The sequence below is a fragment of the Lutra lutra genome, chromosome 15, assembly GCF_902655055.1.
Source record: "Lutra lutra chromosome 15, mLutLut1.2, whole genome shotgun sequence".
Lineage (NCBI taxonomy): Eukaryota > Metazoa > Chordata > Mammalia > Carnivora > Mustelidae > Lutra > Lutra lutra.
Window position 1 is genome coordinate 41108918 of NC_062292.1, and position 21008 is coordinate 41129925.

Here is a 21008-nt window from a genome sequence, read left to right on the forward strand (position 1 = left end):
GGCCTGTGTGGTACTGTGCCAGTGGAGGGATTGACTGTGGGAATGCTGAAGTCTCAGGGGTGTGGGCTGTAGTGGGTCTGTGGTCCTAGGACCTTCTCATGGGTGGTCAGCTGGTTAGTTCAGTTGGCCAGTGCTTGGCTTAGCTCTGTGCTAGAGGCCACGGTCAGCAGCTTAGGGACAACACACACCTTTGATCAGGTCCATTCTTATCCTTCTGGTCCTGTTTGGTACGGTCACTGATGCTTGTCGCTGATAACTAGGGGAGTGGCTGGATGGGAGAAGGATGACAAAGTAAATCTCCTCTTACCTCTAGTGGGGAAGAATTCGAAAGCATGGTGTTCCTCCTTATCATAAAGACCCCCTGGTTCTCCACCTGACTGCGGTTGCTAGATTTTATCCTGTACTTATTTTGCAGACTGCTGTTAGTACCTGTTGACAGCCTCTGAGATCCTTTGCGAAAATGCTTCTCAGGCCCTCCTGTGGGGCTGCCCTTGGCATGTTGGGGCTGGGGACAGGGCAGGGTGCCCTGCACGGGAGACTGTGGGCAGGCAGAGGGTGACTTAGAGTGTCCTTTCAGTCTACAGCCTGGTCATCGGGCACAATATAGATGGGAAGGAAGCAGGAGTCAGGCAAGCCTTGAACATGGTCCTGTAGGCCCAGGTGATGGGCAGCCAGGGAGGAAGGGAAGCAGGCTGGTTGTGGGTACGTGAACACACATGGCTTTGCCTTCTCTTCTGGAGGCTGTGGGGGCTACTTTAGTTCATCCAATAATGACATCAAGTCACTAACGTACAAATTAGAGGAAAGGAGGAGGGGGTGATAGTATTTCTCTTCCTAGAGGAAATTATTTCATTCGTTAGCAGAGCAGTCCTCTGAGCCCTGACTCTTAATCCATCAATGTTTAGAGGTCTACATGGATTTTTCACAGTTTAACCTGTAACTGGTCCTGGACCGCAGAGTCAAAGGTCAGGGAAGGGTCGAGAAGAGACATAGCCAATCCTGCGCAGTTGCTGACAGCTTTGTCTGCAGTATGAAAGGGGGCACCCCAGGGGTCTCAGTGGACCAGCCATACCATGCTGGTCTTTTCTCTGCTCACAAGTCCTCTGTCTCCACCCTCATGATAACATGATAACATTTTATCTATATCTCTTCCATTTTAAGGAGACCTTTTGTTTTTGTTAGGTTTTGGCCAATTGGATGTATTATTTTGTGAATTCCTTTGTCAAATCTTTTGCTCTTTGTTCTATGGAGTATTTGCTTTTTCTTATTGATTTGGTAGAATTCCCTTGGCCCCCGTATAGGTTGCAAGTATTTTCATAGTTTATTGATGGCTGGAATCTTTCAAAAAGGGCTTTTGTGTCCATACAGAGATTTTCATTTTTATGCACTGAAGTCTATCAGTGTTTTCCTTTATAATTTCTGCCTCTGACGTGGGGCTTCCAAAGGCCTTTCCCACAAGAAAATTATGGAAACATTTATGCATATGTTCTGCAGATTCTTTTATGGTTTCATTTTCTACATTTCCTACATTTAACTCTTTCATCTATCTGGAATTGATGGATCGTGTCTTTGTAAATGGCTTCAAACTCCCTTGGAAGTGGAAGTGATTAATAGAGCAATTAATTCATTAATTAACATGGTGGGGAAGAGAAGCTGTAGAGGAGGAGAGGTTGAGGATACAGGAGAGGGATGGGATAATTAATGGACGAAGGTCTGGGAGAGAAGGAATTGAGTTCTGGGCCAGAGGGTGCATAGGAAATGGCTGTGAGGAAGACTATGAGCCCAGTACCCAAATCTCCAGTGACTGAGGGGGTGGGGACATGGGGAGGGACAGGGGAGATGGTGTCAATGAGGACCAGTGAATGGTATGAGCCGGATGGCAGGAGCCTAGGGTCGGGGGAGGTTCACAAGTTTATGATTTGTGAGGATTAAGATTGTTCTACCTCACCTTTGAGCCCAGTTGAATCTGGAAGATGACATCCCACTGGACAGGTATCCTGGACACTTTCATCAGATAAAGTGGCAGGTGGAAGGAACATGCAGAGAAGAGGCTGAGGGTACAAGGGAGTTGGGTGGGTGGGGGGGTTCTAGACTCAGGCTACAAGGAAGGGTCTGAGAGGGAGGGGTTGTGAGAAGGAGAGCCTGTCCCCGATCAGTGGAGGGGAGCAGAAGCAGGGAAAGTTAAATTAACTCTCTTGGTACAGAGGATCATAGTTCACAAAGCACTTCACATATGGTTTGCACTTGAACTTCAGAGCAGAGGGGTAATGGGGATTTGCCCAGAGTCAGGTAGGCAGGCCCTGGCTGAGTCAGGATGTGAAGCCAAGAGCCCCGACGCCCGACCCGGATGCCGGTGCCTCCTCCCCTGACCCCAGCATCATCTTTACACACTCAGGGACAGAAGCTTGGGACGGTGCCTAACCATCTTCTTTTCTCTCCTCTCTCTGCAGGACACTAGTCTTCACGGCTGCTTGCTAACCATGAATGGGATGGCCAACGTGAACTCTGCCAGCCGCCCCCACTATACCTCCTCCATCCCTGTGCCTCGAGCTGCTTCCCAGACTAGGATTCATACCCCGGGAGCCTCTCCCCAGCTGCGGCCACGCCAGGCCGGCCTGGCCCTGAGTCCCCAGCGTGCAGCCTCGCCGAGACTGGGCAAGGCAGGGGGCCTTTCCAGAAACTCCTCTCCTAAGGCCTCCCGGGGGAGAGGCTCCCCGAAGTCTTCTGGGACAGTGAGAGAGTCAGCTGAGGGTGGCGAAGGCCTTTCCAGCTCCCCATGGAGCAGTCCCAGGGCAACCCCCAAAGCAGCCCTCTCTAGCTGGGCTGGGTCCAGAAGAGTTGGGGAGACACAAGGCACCCAGGGAAAGAAGAAGGTGGCTCAAGAAGGGATTCCAGTCCTCCAGAGCCGGGGCAGGAGCCCGTCCCGACCAAGCTCTCGCGGAGAAACTCAAATACCAGGGGCTCCTGAAGGTCGAAGACCTCCTAACTACCCAGGAAAGGATCAAAGAGATACAAGCTACAGAAGTTCAGGGGTCCCCAGGTCTTTGGAGCCCGATGCTGGGGCAGTGTCCGGGGCTTCCTCCCCGGGGTGCAGCCCTGTGCAGAGCAAACGCCCCTCCCCCACCCCGGGGGTCATCAGCTTCGCCTCAGCCCACCAACACAGTCAGCCAGTCACGGCCACAGTGGCCCCCTTCCAGTACAGGTGAGCTGGGGGAGCGGGGCGGGTGGGGTGGGGAAGCAGGGAGGTGTGGAGCGGGGACCCAGCAGCCAGCCTGAAGAGAAGGGGGACCTCAGTCCATCGAGTATATATATCCTTTTTTAAATAAGTGTAACTTTACTCAAATGGCCACATTAAATGAACCAAATTCTAATTACTAAGTGTCACACCATTTAGAAATGCTCAAATGCAAATTAAATACCTCCCAGGCTAGCCTGACTTCCTTCCACGTGCTTTTTCATTGCACTGGTCTGAGGAGAAACCCACTTACATCTGGGGTTTAGAGAAGCTTGTACACCATTCCCAGGACGTGGCCGGTGGCGGGGGCAGCGCGCGGGGCGGGGGCAGCGCGCGGGGCGCGGGGTGGGGGCATTCCTCTGGGGCTGCAGAGCATCTGGGGGGTGGGGGTGGGGAACTGCTAGGAGCTTTCACTTCTAGAAGCCAAGAGTGTGACTCGGTCTCTGAAAAGTTCCAGGCACTCTTACACCACAGACATCCGGGGCCCAGGCCCAGGAAGCCAAGAGTCTCACTCTATTTGCTGTGTGGTCAGGCCTCTTACAGAGTATCACAGTGAAGAACACCACATTTTAAAAGGGCATTGGTACCCAAAAACACGTTTCAAGAAAGACAAACAGGTTGATGAGGGATCCAAAAAAGGCGTTGGAAGAATGATTAAAGGAGCTGAAGCAGTTTACTTTGGAAAAGGGAGGCTTAGAGAGGGTCTGAGGGCTGTTCTCAAATATTTGAAGAGCTGTCATGTCGTAAGATGAATTAGATTTACTTGGTACGGCTCCAGAGCCCTGAGTCGGCGTCATCGAGGTTAGAAGTCCACCCGAGATAGATTAGAAGCTCAGGAGGAGGAACTTCCCAGCAACCCGAGAGGTTTACAAATGACTGAGGCAGTGAGCTTCCCGTCACGGCAGGAATTCAAGCGGTCGCCTGATCAAAGCAAGTTCTCACTTAGGTGATCCCTGCTCTGGGAGTGTCTCTTCTGCCTGACAGACCGCCCACACAGCCGCCCTTTTGTTCCTTTTCCTAAGGAGCCCCTCCCATCTGTCTGTCTGTCCCTTGTGACCTCCGCTGAGGTTCTCCAGCTGATGAAAGGACTCAGGGAAGCACACATGCAGGGCTGACCTTCTTTTGAATGGCCTTTTCCCCATCAGCACAGTGTTTCCCTGGTGATTTTTTGGCTTTCTTCTCCTACCTGATTTCCTTCTACCTAATGTCCTTCATTTTGAATTCAATCTTCGGGAAAAGAATCTAGGCATTAAATTGTTTAAGATTTTACATTATCTACCCTACACGTCCCCTGGCAGATTTAGACTCTGACATTTTCCAGAGAGGTCAGAACTTCTTCCTTTGAACATTTCAATGCAGCCTAAATAGAACCACATTTCCTTTACTCCGCAAACATTTATTGCATGTTTTCATTTTAAACAGAAATGGAAATGTGTTGTACCAACCTCAAGGGGCGGTTTTCTTCACCATCCACCTCCTAGACTTTGCCTGTTTCAGGCCCTGGGTTAGGGTTGCAGGGAGGATCATGGTTCGGGCAAGGGCGGATTGGAGAGAGGACAGCCCTAGGTGCTGCTGGCCGGTGGGTGGGAGCCCAGTACACCCTGCGGGGCCTGGAGCTGCTGTCAAGGGTCCCACTGCCAAGGGCCAGGCTGGGCTACCCTTGCAAGGTGCATAGCCAAGGAGGTGCCATCTGCTCCCTAGAAGGCACAGACATCCTCTTTCCATGGAAATCTCCTGCACCCCTGTCCCTCCCACTGCCCAGACCTTGGCCTTCTGCAAAGTTCCAGCTGCTCATAGAAGCAGAGGTTATCCTCCTCCCCTCCCTCCTGTCTCCAGCCTGGTCTTGCCCCCTTGCTTCTCCAGGGACCAGATCTGTCAGCCATCTCTTTCCCTGCCCTACCCTCCTTAGCCATATTTGTCCACAGGCTCCGGGTGCTGACCTTCCCAAGGAAGCCTGTCTCCTGCCTCGTCTCTGACCCGCCACTGCCTCTCTCTGGTCACCCCTGCTCTCTGGACCCCAGAAAAGGCATAAATGCCTCTCAGTCCGCAATCTAGGTCATCTCGTCTGCTCTCATACATCTGGTTCCCTCCGATCTTCAACCTCATTCTCCTCTGCTCTTCTGGAAAAGAGCCCCTTACAGCTTCACTGCTCTGGGGCTACATTTTTCCACTTACCAGGTGTTCTCTTTTTCCAGTAGTTTTCTCCTTCCCACCTCAGGCTGGCCATCGGTCAGACTTCAGTGAGGAGGGTACAGTCCGTGGGGTCAGGAGGGTAGGCTTATGGTTTTCTTCTACCTGGTTCAACCTCTAACCAACTTCCGGCATAGATGAAACTGTCCATTCGGGCTGGAGAGTGAGGGGAGGCCTGGGGCCCTGGCCTAGTTTGGAGAGGTGGAGGCAGACAGAGATGAGAGTGTAGAAACGACTAAGGTTAGAGACACGGAGGCTGCCTTCCTTGGTGCCCCCGGGCCAGTGCACACCCACTCACCCTGACAGCATAATTATGGCACCAACAAGCATGACAGCAAGCTCTTTGTGTTTCTTTCTTTTTTTTTTTTTTAAATAATATCAAGTAAGGCAGCCATTTTTGTGCCTGTGTGGATGGTTGATTCGTATATATAGTTCTATACAGAAGCAGAGCTTCTGACTTTTTTTTTTAAATTTCTTTTTTAAGATTTTATTTATTTATTTGGCACTCAGAGATCACAAGTAGGCAGAGAGGCAGGCAGAGAGAGTGGGGGAAGCAGGCTCCCTGCTGAGCAGAGAGCCTGATGCGGGGCTCGATCCCAGGACCCTGAGATCATGACCTGAGCCGAAGGCAGAGGCTTTAACCCACTGAGCCACCCAGGTGCCCCAAGCTCTTTGTATCTCTAATGCTACTTCTTGCTGTCTGTGCTGGGTCAGGCGGTGCTTAACTCTACGTATATGATGCTACTGAGTGAAACCTTTACATTACCTAGAACTCCCTCTCCCCAGTAGAATGTTCCATTGCTTTCTCACTAGGATGTTGGATCTCTTCACATGCCCAGGTCTATATTCATTTGTTCCAAGAAACCAACCAGCTCCAGTTTTTCTTTGCCCCCGCCCCAGACTCGAACATCAGGCTGGTATCGAATTGGCAGTAATGGTGAGCGACCCCATCAGACCAACCAGGGCAAGATGAGGTCTCCTGCTTTGTCTAAGCACCCCCTACCCTGCTCTAGCGCAAGCCCCCAGCTCGGGGGCCTGCAGACACACAGGAGTTCAACACTGCCCGTGTGGCTTAGGGAGAGACCTGCAGGGGCAGCAAACACTTCACGCGCCCCTGGACTACCAGACTGATCTGGGCCTTGGAGGTCACCTCTTCTACCCATGATGGAAGCGGGACCCAGAAGAGAAGAGGTTTGCTGTACATTACACAGCGAGTTAACAGCAGAGCTGAGCCAGGAGTCCCAGCCATCTGGGTTGAAAAAAGGGAAAAACTGGGGAGAGGAAGACAGTCTCAGTAGCACTGGAGACTCACAGGTCCGCCGGCCCAGCCCCCCCGGCCCCAGGACCAGACATCAACTTTCCCTCCTGCCTGCACAGCTCTCCCCTCCCCCTCCTGCCAAGCTGCCAAAGGGTCCATTTAGCTGGAGACAGCGGGCGGACGGGTGGGCGGGCCAGCTCTGAGAGCCCAGGGTAATTGCCTATAATAAAAGCTCCCACAGCCTTTGTTCCTGGGAGCGATTGTACGGTTGGGGTTGTGCTCAGAAGTCTGCGTGCATTTGGGAGCTGGTGCCCGGAGACCTCACCCTTCCTTCCTGCTGCCACACTGGCCCAGCATGGACTTAGCCTCCCGGGAGTCAATGTGACCTCAGCTGAGCCTGTCCCTCCTTCTTCCCTGACCCCTCACTGCCTGGACTGTGAGCAAGCCCAAGGAGGCCTGCGTGCCCCCTAAGCTCTCATAAGGAGTCAGTGAACTCGGCTTCAGAGGGAGTTCTTCCCTCTCTGTGTGAACTTGGCTATATTCTGGGCACAGCCTGGGGGCAGGGACCATGGCAGGGTGCAGGACCCAAGGCCTAGAGTTACTGTGGGTTTCCTTTGTCCTGTGGGCGATTTGTGTTCTTGGGAAGGGTGGGACAGCAAAGGGTGACTGGCATCAGGCGCCCCAGTGCTCTCACAAGTTCCCCTGTGGCCCCTACCCCTGGCCCGACTTTGCACAAGTCCTGCTTCCTGCTGAGTGCGCAATGTACGCATGCTCACCGGGGAAGGCCCAGTCCAGAGGCAGGCGGAGCGCCAGCAGGGGAGAAGAACCGAGCTCCAGGGGGGTTCCCTTAGTCCCTTGGAGAAGCTTCGAGGCCAGGACAGCCTCTGCGATGAGTGACCATCCGTTCTCTGTCCCACAGGCTTCAGACAGACCAGGAGCCCGGCCCCCTCCCTCAGGCTGGCTGGGTCCTTGATGGCTACTCCAGCTGCCCTGGTGGGACTGAGGAGTGCTTCTGCGCAGGTGAGTGTTCCGTGAGGAAAGACTTCCCTCCCGGGGTGGGGAGGCCACCAGACTAGAAGTCTCCTCACCACCCCTGTGAAAGAAGTAACCTGACTGAACAGGTCCTTCCCTTCACAACGAGACATACATTGTCCTGCGGATTGTACCTGGAATTTTCGCCACGCCTGCCTCAACCCAGAGTTGGTCCATCAAATCCAGGGACATGTCAGAGTGAGGAGAAGGAAGTGGCCAGTGGGTGTCCTGTTTATCCAAGGCTCAGGTCTGGGGGTCACCAAAGCCATGACAAAAAAAGTAATGAGCTGGGAGACTAAGAACCAAGAGCCAGGTTCCAAGCAAAGCCCAGATGAACAGCGGAGGCCCCAGGAACCAGCAAGGCAGCGCAGAGCGCTTTGGCTAACTGCCTGACAGCTGCTGCCTCTCCCACCACTCCCACACCTGTCCCCTCCCCTGCGGCACCCTGTAGTCACAGCATGTCACCTGCTGACTGAGCCTCAGGAGCCAGAAAGTGAGGGCTTAGCAAGAAGAGCCCCGAAACTGGAGCTCAGTGATGGTCTGTAGGGGGCAGAGACGCTGTGTGTCCCCAGGCGCATCCTCAGGCCAGTGTCTGGCCCATGGCCAGGGCTCAGCAGCTGTCTCTGAGAGAATGACAGGTGAGCAGATGGGTGAATGCTCGTGTGCCATAGGTCAGGTCTTAGACTGGTCAGATTCTAAACTCTTAGTGGGGTTTAGGTGTGTGTGTGTTGATTTTCTTGCAACATTAAAAAATACGTAGGGGCAGGACAGCTGGGTGGCTCAGTTGGTTGGGCGTCTGCCTTCAGCTCGGGTCATGATCCGGGGGTCCTGGCAAAGCGGGCTCTCCGCTCAGCGACAGATCTGCTTCTCCCTCTGCTTCTGCAATCCCTCTTCCTCTGTGATCAATTTTGCTCTCTCTCAAACAAGTAAATACAATCTTAAAAAAATATATACCTTGAGGATGCCTATGGTACACAGGAGAAGCACTCAGGATTCTACACCGCAGGGCACCGGCTCTGTCCATCCTTTAGTTTCCAAGGGGAGCTTGTCCCAGGAAAAGAATGAGCTTGCTTTGGGCAAACCTGAGATGGTCCAGAGGTTTTGTCTTAGCTTCATGTCCGTGCTTGGCTCTGGTGGGCAAAGCTGCGGTGCACAGCACAGCCTGACCCTGATGTCATTGGACCCCGGTAGGATGCCATTCCTGCCTTCTTCGTCCCCATTCTGCAGGTGGTTGGATGTTCCTCTAGGCTGGGGGCTGGGCTCTTTTGAGCCTCTGCCAGCTTGGACCCCAGCAGTCATCTTGGGTCCACTGTGACTCTGAAGACTGAGCAGCAGCACTCCCTCCATGGCAAGCCTTGTAGAGGAGGTTTATAGGGGTAGACTCTGGGCATCTAGAAAGGAAACCATTGCCTCCCACCATAAGTACACCCACAGAGGAACCATGGCATGGTGGGGGACAAAGGAAACCAAATGTCACTGGCACCGAAAAACCATCAGAATTAGAATGTGGTAACCAGGAAACTATGCAGAACTCTATTTTTACATTTGCAGTTTTGTTAGTGTAATGGCTTCCTTATGTGTATGCCACATTGTTGGAGTCTAGTGCTTTCCACCTAACCAGGCACTCGTTCATAATCATTATCCGATGAGTTGGAGAGAGGACCTGGGACTTTCAGCATCTGCACAGCCTGGCTTTAGGAATCCCCTGGGCTCGACAGCTGGAAGACCATCCTTACCAGCCAGCTCTGAGCATGTCCGAGAGATCCCAGCTTGGGTTCCTCCGTGAGGCGGAGTGCCGGTGGACCTTCGGAGGTGGTGAGAAAAGGGAGAAGCCCTTGCTTCTTCCAAGGCTCCTGGAGAAGAGGAACAAGGTTCTCAGCACTGCCCCTGCTTGGCCACTCCCTTGTCATCACAGCGATCCGTGTTCATCAAGGCGATCCGTGTTCATCAAGGACACGCCAAGCATTTTGATGGGTTGGATGGCCGGAGAGATTTGGGGTCTGCTTGTGCTTTGTAGGGGAGCCTGCACTCTGAGCCTGAAGAAAACAGAGATGAGAAGAGAGATGATGGCAGGCTTCCATTTTATGCCCTGCTCCCCTACCTCTGAACTCCACTCAGACCACGACACAATTCATTCATTCATTTCTTCTTTCATTCAGTCAACAAACCGTCCATGAGTGTTTGCCTTGTGCCAAACACTGTGCTCAACATTAAGGTAAAAGATAAATGAGGGGCACCTGGTGGCTCAGTCGGGGGAGCATGCTACTCTTGGTCTTGGGGTCATGAGTTCAAGCCCCACATGGAGCATGGAGCCCACTTTAAAAAAATAATAATAAAAATTTAAAAATGGCATTTACGTTTTAAAAAACCAGAGATGAATAAGACTCTGACCTGTTTTCAAGGAGTTCATGGTCTGGAGAATTCACTCCAGTAAGCCTGACCCAGGGGCAGGTGAGAATTCTACCACTGAACCAACCATGCAAGCCTGACCCAGAGGATCGGTTGGCAGTGACCTGCCCTTGTCAGGGCTGATCGGGCAGCCCAGTCAGTCCCGCCCCTCATGAGGCCCTGCAGCATGAGGAGGACCCTGGTGTTATGCCCCCCGATTTGTAGAAGGATATTTGGGTGCCCTGGAGAACAGAATACCCTGTCCTGTATTGGTGTCATCCACAGAACCCAGCACAGTTACTGACCATGTGATTCCCATATAATTTGTAGACAACAGGGGGCGGGTCTGCTTGCTTTTGTAGCTCAAACGTCCTTCCTTCTTGTTTGTGAATCCATCTTGCTCCCTGTGACCTGGCTCCGTGCCTGCTGATCAGTGTCTGGTGAAATGGTGAACTGAGGGGGTGAATAAGGCACCGAAGGTCAGGGCGCGTGGCATCGTTGATCCTCTGTGGGCCTCCTTCTTGCTGGCTGATGAGGAACAACCAGCCGTTCTTCAGATCTCTTCCCAGGATGGTCCTCTCAGGCATCTGGGTGGACAGAAGGGTCTTGAGGGGAGCAGGGAAGACTAAGACCTTTCTCAGTCTTATACTACTTTATTACTTACTCTGCCTGGGGATGGAGTCCCAATGAGGTGGGATAAGCTTTGTAGAGCAGGAAGAGAACGTCCCACGTTCTCTTGACTTGCTACCACACAGCGAGCGGTGTTGGGATTTGGCCTTCCCGTGTCCCAGAGATGTTCTGCCACTGGCCCCTGGGTATTTGCATGTACCACTCTCAGCTAGCTTGACTGTGCCAGTGCGGGTCCCGTGCTGGTCCCGTCGGCCAACACTCCCCTTGGTTGCCACCATCAGATCTTAATTTAGAAAGCCAAAGGAAGTGCTGACATTTCTGCGTGCCCATATGTGTGAGGCTGTGTGCAGGAGGACTGGGAAAGGTCGCCCCAAGGGTGACACAGATTCCTTAATTACTTCCACTTTGCGGCATGTTTGAATGAGCGCTAAGTGGACACATAATGAAGGGATCTTCTCGCATCATAACATGTGTCGCTGGGGAACGAGCCAGAGCCGCCTCCCTGCCTTGCTTCTCACACAAGGGTTGATATATATAGAATAGGAGGGGCAAGTAGAGTTTGGCCTCATGCTGGAGTTGTTTTGTTTTTCTTCTTCTTTCTTCTCCCTTGTCGAGCTGACTCCATCTTTAAGCCAGAATTAAGTTTTTCGTGTTTTGTGGATTTGGCATCAGGGATAGAGTCCCCCTACAGAGAAGACTTGCAAACCCGGTGTGCCCTCCGCTGGGGCAAGAGAGGTCTGGCCACTGTACTATCTGGGAGAGGAATTTGTTCTGGGCTCTTAGGCAGCTCCAGTACAGTGGGGCAAGGCCCTGGTCTGGCTCTTCGGGAGCTCCAGGCCAAATCCAAGCATCCAAGGGCTACCAATGACTTGGAACATCCATGAACACGGGAAGTCAAAGCTCTCATGAACGTTACACATCATCCACGTATAGTCTCATTTTCCATGGGGAGAGATGCGGCTCAGGGAGAAACAGACTTGTTCACGACTGCCTGGTTCATTAACAGGGCTGCTGAAGCCAGGATCCCTGCCTTCTGATGTCCCCAACAGTAAAATGACCAAACGGTAACCATGACTACCATTTATTGAACACCTACTAGGTGCAGGGCTCAGTGCTCGATCTTCCCATAAGTCCTTCATAAGCACCTTGTGCAGCCCTTGGCTGGTGGTAGTGTTATTCTGTGGGATAGATGAGGAAGCTCTAGCTCAGAGAAGTTACATGAACTAGGTTTCTGGGGACACACAGCTAGGGGGCTGTGTCAGGATTTGAATCCAGGCTTGTCAAAACGTCGTGCCTTCCAGCCTTCCAGCATTACTCGCCTGTCTGCCCGTTGCTGCCAGCACTCACTGGGCCATTGGCACACTGTCTCCCTTAACCTCCGCCAAATGGTGGGGAAGGAAACAGGGTCAGTGAGCCACAGTCCTGCTGACATCTTCCTCACCGTGAGCAAGCCCTGGGATGTCGCTGGCCTCTCTGTCATCCCAAACCTGTGTCATTTCATGCTGAGTTCACACTGCCGTGTTCCCTGCCCTCTGGGGACTTTCAAGCTGAGCTGAGCCTGATGTCCCAGCCATCCGTGGAGAGGGGACGTGCAGACAATTGACTAGAAAACACAGAGCGAGTTCAGGGGCAATGCTATTAGCTCTCCTGTCAGGGCTCAGGCTGCTCCATGCCACTGTGGGCCAGAGGAGGCTCGGGAGTTCGGTGGTCTCTGGAGGCCCAGTTTGGATAAACAGGGTGGCCGTCTGGGACCATGTCCACTTCTAGGAGCTGGGAGGGGAGGTAATCATTATACTGCAGAGTGGTGGCTAATACTTGCTGTGGCTTCCTCTGAATCAGGCACCGCCAATAAGCACCTTCAGTCCTTGTCACAACCGTGTGAGAGTTGGAACAACTCCCCAGCTTCATATCCTAGCTTTACTACTTGCTAGCTGGGCAGCCTTGGGTAAATGATTTAACCTCTCTGTGCCTCCATGATGATGACAGTACCTTCGTGATGAGGACCAAATACACCAATGTATAAAGTGCTTCAGGAGCCCTGGGACAGAGTAACTGTTTAACATGTGTTATTGATTGTTATCTAGGAGAGTGCTGTTACTAACACACCCATTTGACAGATGAGGAAATGAGGAAAGGCTATGTGACATACCCAGGGTGGTCCAGCCGGGATTGGAAGCCAGAGAGCCGGCCTTCACTGGTTGTGCTCTTAGCCACACATGCCAAGACCTTGCCGGAGGGGAACATGTCGCAAGTCCTGGGGTGCCCACCCGGGAAGGGCAGTGGGATGAACACCAGGCCAGAGCCTAGTTCTAGGAGGAGCCTCTGCAGGATGAGGCCAGAGAAGTGAGGTCATCTGAGGTACCCTGCTGGAGGAGTTTGAAACAGAAACTAGAGGGATCTGGATTCTATTTCTCTGGAGGGGGAAGGGGGAGGGAGGAGGCTGAGTGACTTCTCCCCAAGACAGCATTTGGCTGGGAATGGGATTAATCTCCAAGCAGTGCATCTGACCCAGTGGGAGCCATTTTAGTGGAATGTCAGAAATAGAGGAGTCTGGACATGTTGGGCCCCCCTCCCCCTCACCGCTAACCACACTGCTCCCTCCTGAGATTGCTCCCACTCTAGAAGGTGTGCGAGTGGCTCTGCATGACCTGAATACTCAGAGCAATGCAGAGGGCTGACAGAGCCTTCCTTCCCTGTTTCCTGCTCCACCCGAGAAGACCAGGGCCTTTGTACTACCCAACTGCAGAGGAAATTCATACCCATCCACGAAGTTTCTGTTAAGTACTTACGAGGTGCCGGGTGCTGCTCTAGACACGCGGAGGGCCACCCCTGATGGAACAGGGGAGACCTCTGCCCTTGGGGAGCCTGTGTAGCAGTCTGGAGGAGTGTGGGGTACAGCCTGTGCAGCTAGATGGGATCCGCTTGGTAGCCCTGGAGAAGCCCCAAGTCTGGAATGTGTCTCCCATCCCCAAGAGTAGGGCAAGCTCTGGTTTCCTGACACCCTGTAAGAATATAAACAGCCGCAGTCTGCAGACCACCCCCCTTCACCTCGAGTCTTCAGGACTAGGAAAGAGTAGAAGAGGAAGGCAATGAACTTTCCTCTGTGGTTCTCCTAGAGAATTGTCCCCTGTACCCCATACCTGTCTGACCTCGACTCCGCTTCCTCCTGGCAGGTTTCTAGAGATTCACCTCTTCCAACTGAGAGGAACTGCTTTAGTTCTTCCTGGGAAACCCTGGCCTCTTGTTTAGTTCTGTGTGTGCCTGTGAGCCACCGGAAGGTCCTGAGTAAGAGGATACGTACTGGGAGGGGGTAGGCCTGGTTATTAGGAATCTCTGCAGATCCAACTACCCCATCCAACTTCAGAGCTTTGTCCAGGGGGGCTCTGGGGCTGCTAGAAATTTCAGCCACGGGAAGTGGAAGGAACCTGAACTATTTGCTAAACGTTCACCACTGTCCTTCCATGACCAGTGGAAACTTCCATGACCAATCCAGAGAAACCCCACCTCAGTGGTGCCCTAAAGACTTGTCTTCACAGGTCTTTGTCCCATCCGTTGAGACAAAAGCTAGCCAGTCCTCTTCACAACTGCTGAGAAACAGGGTCTCCCTGGGAAGGCTCAGGCGGATGGAGAGCCTACAGGCAGCTTCATCTCAAGGAGCACCAGCTCCAAGCAAGGCGTTATGTTAGTCCCTCCCTCTGGCACCACTGTATGGGCAGAAACCGGAACCCAGCATCCCCCCCTTCCCTGTACTCCCCCTGCCCCCTTGATAAGAGGATTAGGGCCCCCCACTGAGAGACCTCCCCGCCCCCAAACAATAAGGCCGCCCAGCAGGCTTCCACGGAAGGAGCTCTGGGGACAGGCAGTTGAAGACAGTGAACGACATAGACAAAATAAGCAGGAAGATTAAGTGCTGAGAATTACCCCCAGTCATAATATTTCTTGTCCTGAGTCCTTTAAGAGGAGGAAGGAATCAAAACCCCGCCTTCCTGTGTGTGGCTCCCGGGCTGTGGGAGCCCTGTGCTTCAGAGAGAGCTGAAGATAATAAAGGTTCAGGGCAGAGAGAGGGTCAGCGAATGTGGGGTCATCCAAGCCCTGGGGCGGGGGTAGAGGGGGACAGGGCAGGGAAGTGGTTAGTCTTACTCATCCCTTCTCTCAAGAAAACCATTCCACCTCCACAGACGGCTGGAGAAGCCGACGAGTGTGTTCTGTGGGGAGAATGATCACAGTCCCATAGGTAAGAGAACTTGGCAGCAGGAGGAGAGCTCAGCCCCATCACAAGTGGAGGGAGAGCAACCTTCGAGTTCACACGAAGTCTGGCAGGGTCCGGGGGCAGGAGCTTGACCCAGTAAGCTCCCTGCATCCTTCCTGCTTGATAATCTGGGTTTCCATGGAGGCAGGAAGACGCGCAGAGGTGGTTAGCTCCTTGGGCTGAAACCAGGCCGGGTGAATGGCAGAGTTCTCCTCAGGTTTTGAAACTCCCACCCATCACACCATGACTATTCTTAACATCTGCGGAGCAATTTTTATACACTAAGTAATTGCCAGTGATTATTCTATTAAAATTCAGTGAACTATGAATTCATGGCGTTCTCCTGTGTTAGGTTTAAGGTCTCTTTAAAAACCTAACAAAAATTCTCACAAAGTGCAGAGCTGCGTACTGAGAGGATGGGCATAGCCGCGGTACGGGAGGGTCTTTGTCTCCAGGGCAGTGGAGGGTCCCCAGCGGGTCCTGGGTCAGCTGGGTGAAGGTTTCTCCCTGCTCTTGCAGTCGTTTTTAACTTTCTAGCATCAGGAACCTCTTTCAGAATCTGGTTAGGGTTACGATGTGCCTCCCCAGACAAACGGACTCTTCTTCACCACACAAAACTTGGTTTCCTGGACCTTCTTAAACCCGTTTGTGAAACCAGACTGGAAAGTTCTCATCTTCTGTAATAATATCACAGTGTTGGCCTGACAGCATCAGGTTAGGACCTTCTGTTTTTTCTCATCAGGGTTTTGGGTTTCCTTGGCCCACAGTGAGATAATGGGATTTATTGCAAATGGGTCGGTTCTGCTCTAAAGCAGAACGTTGAGTATTATCTTGGAGGTTCCACTTAGTGTTGTGATTCAGTGACCTTGAAACTCATCAGCTCTGCGTGGACAGGTCGGATTTGATTCTGGGTCTGCCCGCATCACAGGGTACGTGCACCCAGGCCGTTTGCCTGTCTCCAGCCAGCACATGGGCACAGCTGCACGCACACGGGCCACCCTCCTGTTTGTCCCCGCCTCACAGGCCTCTGGTTGCCATGACAACGGATCTGGGCTGGTCCTAGTCTAAGGCCAATGGACCTGGGTGTTGCAGAGCTCATCTGGAGCCCAGTGTGCAATGAACACCCTGACGGATATGTATGGGACAGTTGCCATGGCAGCATACAAGCCAAACACATGTGGGAAACATCTCAGACTTCTTATCCTGGTCTCTTTATTAGCCCAAGGAGCACAGGGATCTGATTTTAAATGAGTGCAATTTCAGAGTCGTCTAGATTAGGTGTTTTCCTTCGGCCTTTCCTTGCTGTAAGAACATAAGCTGTGAGAGTCAGGGTTCTCCACCCCGTACTTCCGCCTAATTTCTTACGTGACCAAAGAAAACACATTTCGTTACAGGAGAAGGGAAGCATTCTCTTAAGGCCACATAGCAAGTCAAGAAGAGACCCGGGACCTCCAAGACTTGAGAAGAAGGAGGTCCTGAAGGGGTCCTGTACTTGGTACTGCCAAGTCCACTGGACCTGACCAGAACCCCAGGACAAAGGGCATGAGGCTGAGTGATCAAGGGACTGGCGGTGCCGTAGCTCACCAAGGGAGCAATCCTCTGTTCTTGTCCCCACTCCAGGGCCCTGTGGGCCAGTTTGAACGTGACTGCACTCCTAGACGCCCATGCAGAGCTCAGGTGCAGTGGGCATCCAGGTTACAGGGAGCGGGGCTGGGATTAGGCCTGGACCAGAGGACAGGCAGGAAGCACTGGAGGGCAAGGTGGAGCCAGAGCCGTGAAGGCCTGGAGTGCTGTGCGGGGTCAGCACTGGCCCCTGTCCCAGCAGGTATTAGACTCAGAGAGCCCTGTCCTGCACCCTGTCCACCTGCATCCAGCTGGATGTGCTGGGCTTCAGGCTCGGGTCCTGTGTCCTTGTATGACAAGAGGTGACTTCTTGCCTTCCCAAGGTCTACTTTCTGCCCTTCCCATTTCACCGCTGGTAGGCTCATCCTGCTTCTTCCTTGTCCTGTTGGCCTAGAGGCTCAGAGGACCTGCATCCAGGCTGCTGTGAGCTCTGAGGGATGTGGGTTGTAGTTTAGAATGTCTCAGCATTTCTACCCTCCTAGAAGCTCTCCCTGAGACAGTTAGGCCAGAGGGTAGACTAAGGCCTACGATCCCTGGTTCCGCTCCCAGCCTTTGGTTTGCTGAGCTTGATTTCCCCCGCAACAGCCAGGCAAATAGCAAATCTCTTCTGAGCCTGCCCTGCTGACCTTGTGGCCCAGAAGAAAAATTCCCAACCCCTGGGCTTGGGAGCCTCCTGGGACCAGAGAGGCTGAGCCAGGGCCTTGCAGAATCCATATTTCTACCAATGTCCTGGCAAAGCAGAGTAGTCAGTGGATTGGGAGGAAGCAAGATCTGGGTCAATCTGGGAAGACTTCCTGGATGAGGGCCTTGGAGGTATGAGGAAGCTAGTGTGTCCATGTTGGACCACTATGTCTATTGGCCCCTTTTCTTCTGCAGATGGCAGCAAAGGGGGGGCTCAGATTCCATATTGCCAGGGAGCCCGGGCTCTAAGGACACCTTGCCCACTCTTGCCTCTGTCTCCCAGAGGTGGAGCAAAACTCTCCACACCTCCAAGTAGAGCAGACATAGAGATGTTAGAGGGTCTCAGTTGTGATATGTCCCCAGGTCATTGCCCTGAAAAACTGGAGCTTCCCTTAAAGGGGCAAAGAGAGGGTCTGCTGGCCTCCCTGTGGCCCAGGGCTGCAGAGAAGGAAGCAAAGACTGTTGCTGGGCCCTCATCCCAGAGCCTGGTTCCCGTTCCAGCACACCAGCTGCAGCGTCTCTCGCCATGGGGTACTGAGAGGTCACTGCTGTTTACAATCCCCACACATCTGTTCTCAGTCACGCATTCATTCATTTACTTGATCGTCATTCACCAACTATTTCTGAGAGCCCACTATGCGCAAAGAGCCGTGATGGGTTTTGAGAAAAAACTCATAATCAGTAGACCAACCAAAGATGGATCCTTGGGAAACACAAATGAGTGAATGAAAAATGTTGGCTCTGGATGTTCAGAGGTTATTGAAGTGGTGACAGTGAACCGTGTAGAGAGAGTCAGGGAAGGCGTCCTAGGGGAGGGCCTTTTGGCCTTAGGAAGGGCCGGGAAGAACAGAAAATTCCAGTCCTTTCCCTAAAGCCAGCTTCTCCTCAAGTCTTCCTATCTTGACTGATGGCTGGTCCAGTCTAAGAGTTGTCCAGGCCCAAATCCTTGGGGTATGCCCCATTCTGTCAATCCCACACACCCACACCTATTCCATCAGCAAATTCTAACGGCTTCAAAATATAACTAGAGTCTGACCACCTTGCACCACTACCAGAGTCACTACCCACTTCCAAGCCCCCGTCCTCTCTCATTTAGGTTGTTGCAACTCTTCTGCCCATAAGCCTAGCACGGCAGCCAGAGTGACCCTTTCCAGGGAGAGGCTGGGTCCTGTCACTCCTCTGCTCCCAACTACCAGTGATTCCTGTCCTACTCAGAGTAAACGGCCACGTCCTTGTCATGACCTAGAAGGCTTTCCATGGGGACCTCATCGCCTGCCACTGTCCCCTCCTTCATGGGCCTGGCGTACTCTCCCACAGGGCGTTTGCTTGGGCTGTTCCCTTTGCCTGGAACTCTTCCCCCAGATATTCATATAAATTGCTCCCTCTCTTCCTTCAGATTTTTACTCAGATGTCACCTTCTTACTAAAGCTTCCTTTGGCCACCATATTGAAAATTCACCCCCTACCGCTAGATATTGCATATTCCCTTTCCTGCTCTGTTCACTCCTGAGAACTTTGTCGTGGCTAACATTTCTTTCTCATTTGTTGTCTGTGTCTCCCTGAGACTGGGAGTCCCACAAGGGCAGGGATTTGTGTCTGTCCTTGAGCACTCCTCATAGCTGGCACCTAGCAGGCACTGAACAGGAGATGGGCAGTGGGGAACCAGTCATCTGGGTGGAGGCGGACGGTGCCGAGCACCGGCCATTTCAGCAGCCTCCAGCCTGGCCTTGCGCACATTTTCTGTGCTCAAGAAGCCCCTGCTGATGGATGGCATGACTTAGGGGAATGACCAGGCAGAGAAAAGGGCAGAAGGGTATGGAGGGCTTTCCACAAAGGCGTAGGTATTAGAATCTGCTAGGGAGGTGATGAAGGAATTTCATAATAGGGATCTGAGGCTGGCGGCTGAAAGAAGGTGCCTGTCACTCATTTGGTCTGGCCCAGGGTGGGTGGGCTGGGCTTGCAGAGCCATGGGACTAGGCGCTAGCTCGTGCCCTCCAGATCGTGACTGTGAGCTCAGATATCCAGAAAACTCTTCCCTCTTCCCTGCTCTGACTTGGCCCTTGATGGAGCCCAGTGTGGACTCACCTGCCTCAGATCCCCTCTTCTCCCAAGGTCACCTTTCAAGGTCAACAGGGTGGAGGCTGCCCACCTCTCCTTTCTGCATTTTCCTGTTCTCCTCGTTCCCCCATCTAAGCGGGGAGCCCACAGACCCCCCACAGACAACCTGGGTTGCATCTGTTTCCCAGCACATGGTGTGAGAATGTAAAATCACACAGCATGCCTTCTCCTTGGCTATGTGCCTATGTCTTCATTCCTCAGAGGGCTTCAAGTTCTCGGTCAACACATGTGGTCAAATCTCTCACCCTACCTCATCACAGAAAGTGCCATTGCCTTTGGAGACAGAGGAGTGGGATGGTGAGTGGTTCTGGGGAGCTGGGAATTGGGGACTTTCATGATATCAAGCCAGCCTCTTTCCCACCTTCTCTTCAGACACGAGCAGGACCCAGTTGCCCTCCACAGGGCACTGACATTACCAGGACCCACTCCCTGCCCAGCCAGGCCTCTCCCTCATCATGTAGGATCTCTCTGGTCGGACTATCCCCAGCCTATCTGTTCTGTGGCTTGGGGAAAGCGGAAGTGGCAGAGTGGGAGGGGCTCAGGGCAGGTTTGGGGATGGTGTGACAGGGCAGGTCCCTCTCTTTTTAGGAATCACTCGAGGAAACATTCTGCACATATTGGCTTTATCGACTGATGCTGGAATGGCTGTTGCCACGGCAGCAGAGGCTCCCACTGCAGTAGAGCATGGTGGGAAACTCAAGGGATGTGAAAGGAATCAAAAAAGAACCAGAGAGAGGGAGAGGTTGCACTAGGGAGTGTCTGAAAGTTCCAGAATGCCAAGATGACTATTTAAAGAGGCCACCACATGGCCACAGCACAGCCCTTTAGAGAGTGGCAGCGGGAAGATGAGCAGAACCCAGTGGACGTGAACAGAGAAGTCCAGCACTCGAGGGGATTAGCACTGAATTAACTCATGAGATGAGCATGGAAGGTGTTCTCCATCTCATGAACTGACAGGAGGCCTCTCATGCAGGAGGTGGTTAGAGGGGGGGATGGAGAGGGGCTAGTGCCTCTCTTCTGGACCATCCTCTCTCCTCGAAGGAGGCAGAATTTCAGGAGCTGTTTATTGGGAAAGGAAAGGAAAGGACTTGGGATTTGGGGCATGGGCTATCCCTGGAGAGGTGGGGCAGAGGGAAAAAAAAGGAATAAAGATGAGGGAGAGACAGGGCTTGCGTGCAGGGACCAGTGAGAGCTGGAAGAAAGGAGGGTCAGCTTCTGGGGACAGTGGGCATGCAGGGACAAGGAAGGGCAGGGGACAGAGCAACAAGTGGAACAAAGCCTCATAGCAATTCTGAAGATTGATTTGACAGGAGCAAACCTGCAAATCTACCGGAGACGAGAGGCCAAATAAACCTGGGGGAGACAGCATTGGGTCTGCCTACAGAAGTACACACTGGGCGGGATGGACCGCAGTGGAAATGAGAGTTTTCAGCCAGATGGCAACCAGTTAATTTCTCCTCGTCTGCTAAAGAGGAGATGATTTTATATACAGGAAAGGTACATAGAGACAATAAGCAAGAGCTACCGTACCCTGGTAAATCAGAGAACAAGGATCCCCAGATTCTCAAATCGCTATTTTTAGGAGAGGTGATGTTCCCGCATGAT

General features: G+C 52.8%; 1 protein-coding gene across 8 annotated transcripts in view; it reads left to right on the top strand.

Annotated features, from left to right (window-relative positions):
* Positions 1-21008, top strand: part of NAV1 (neuron navigator 1) — a 251490-nt gene that overhangs the window by 72119 nt on the left and 158363 nt on the right. For all 8 annotated transcript variants that reach the window (XM_047704004.1, XM_047703999.1, XM_047704005.1 and 5 more), the window contains exons 2-3: positions 2451-3202; positions 7603-7703. In XM_047704004.1, the coding sequence (XP_047559960.1) occupies positions 2481-3202; positions 7603-7703 (823 nt within the window). In that variant the 5' untranslated portion in view covers positions 2451-2480. The remainder of the gene's footprint in view (positions 1-2450; positions 3203-7602; positions 7704-21008) is intronic.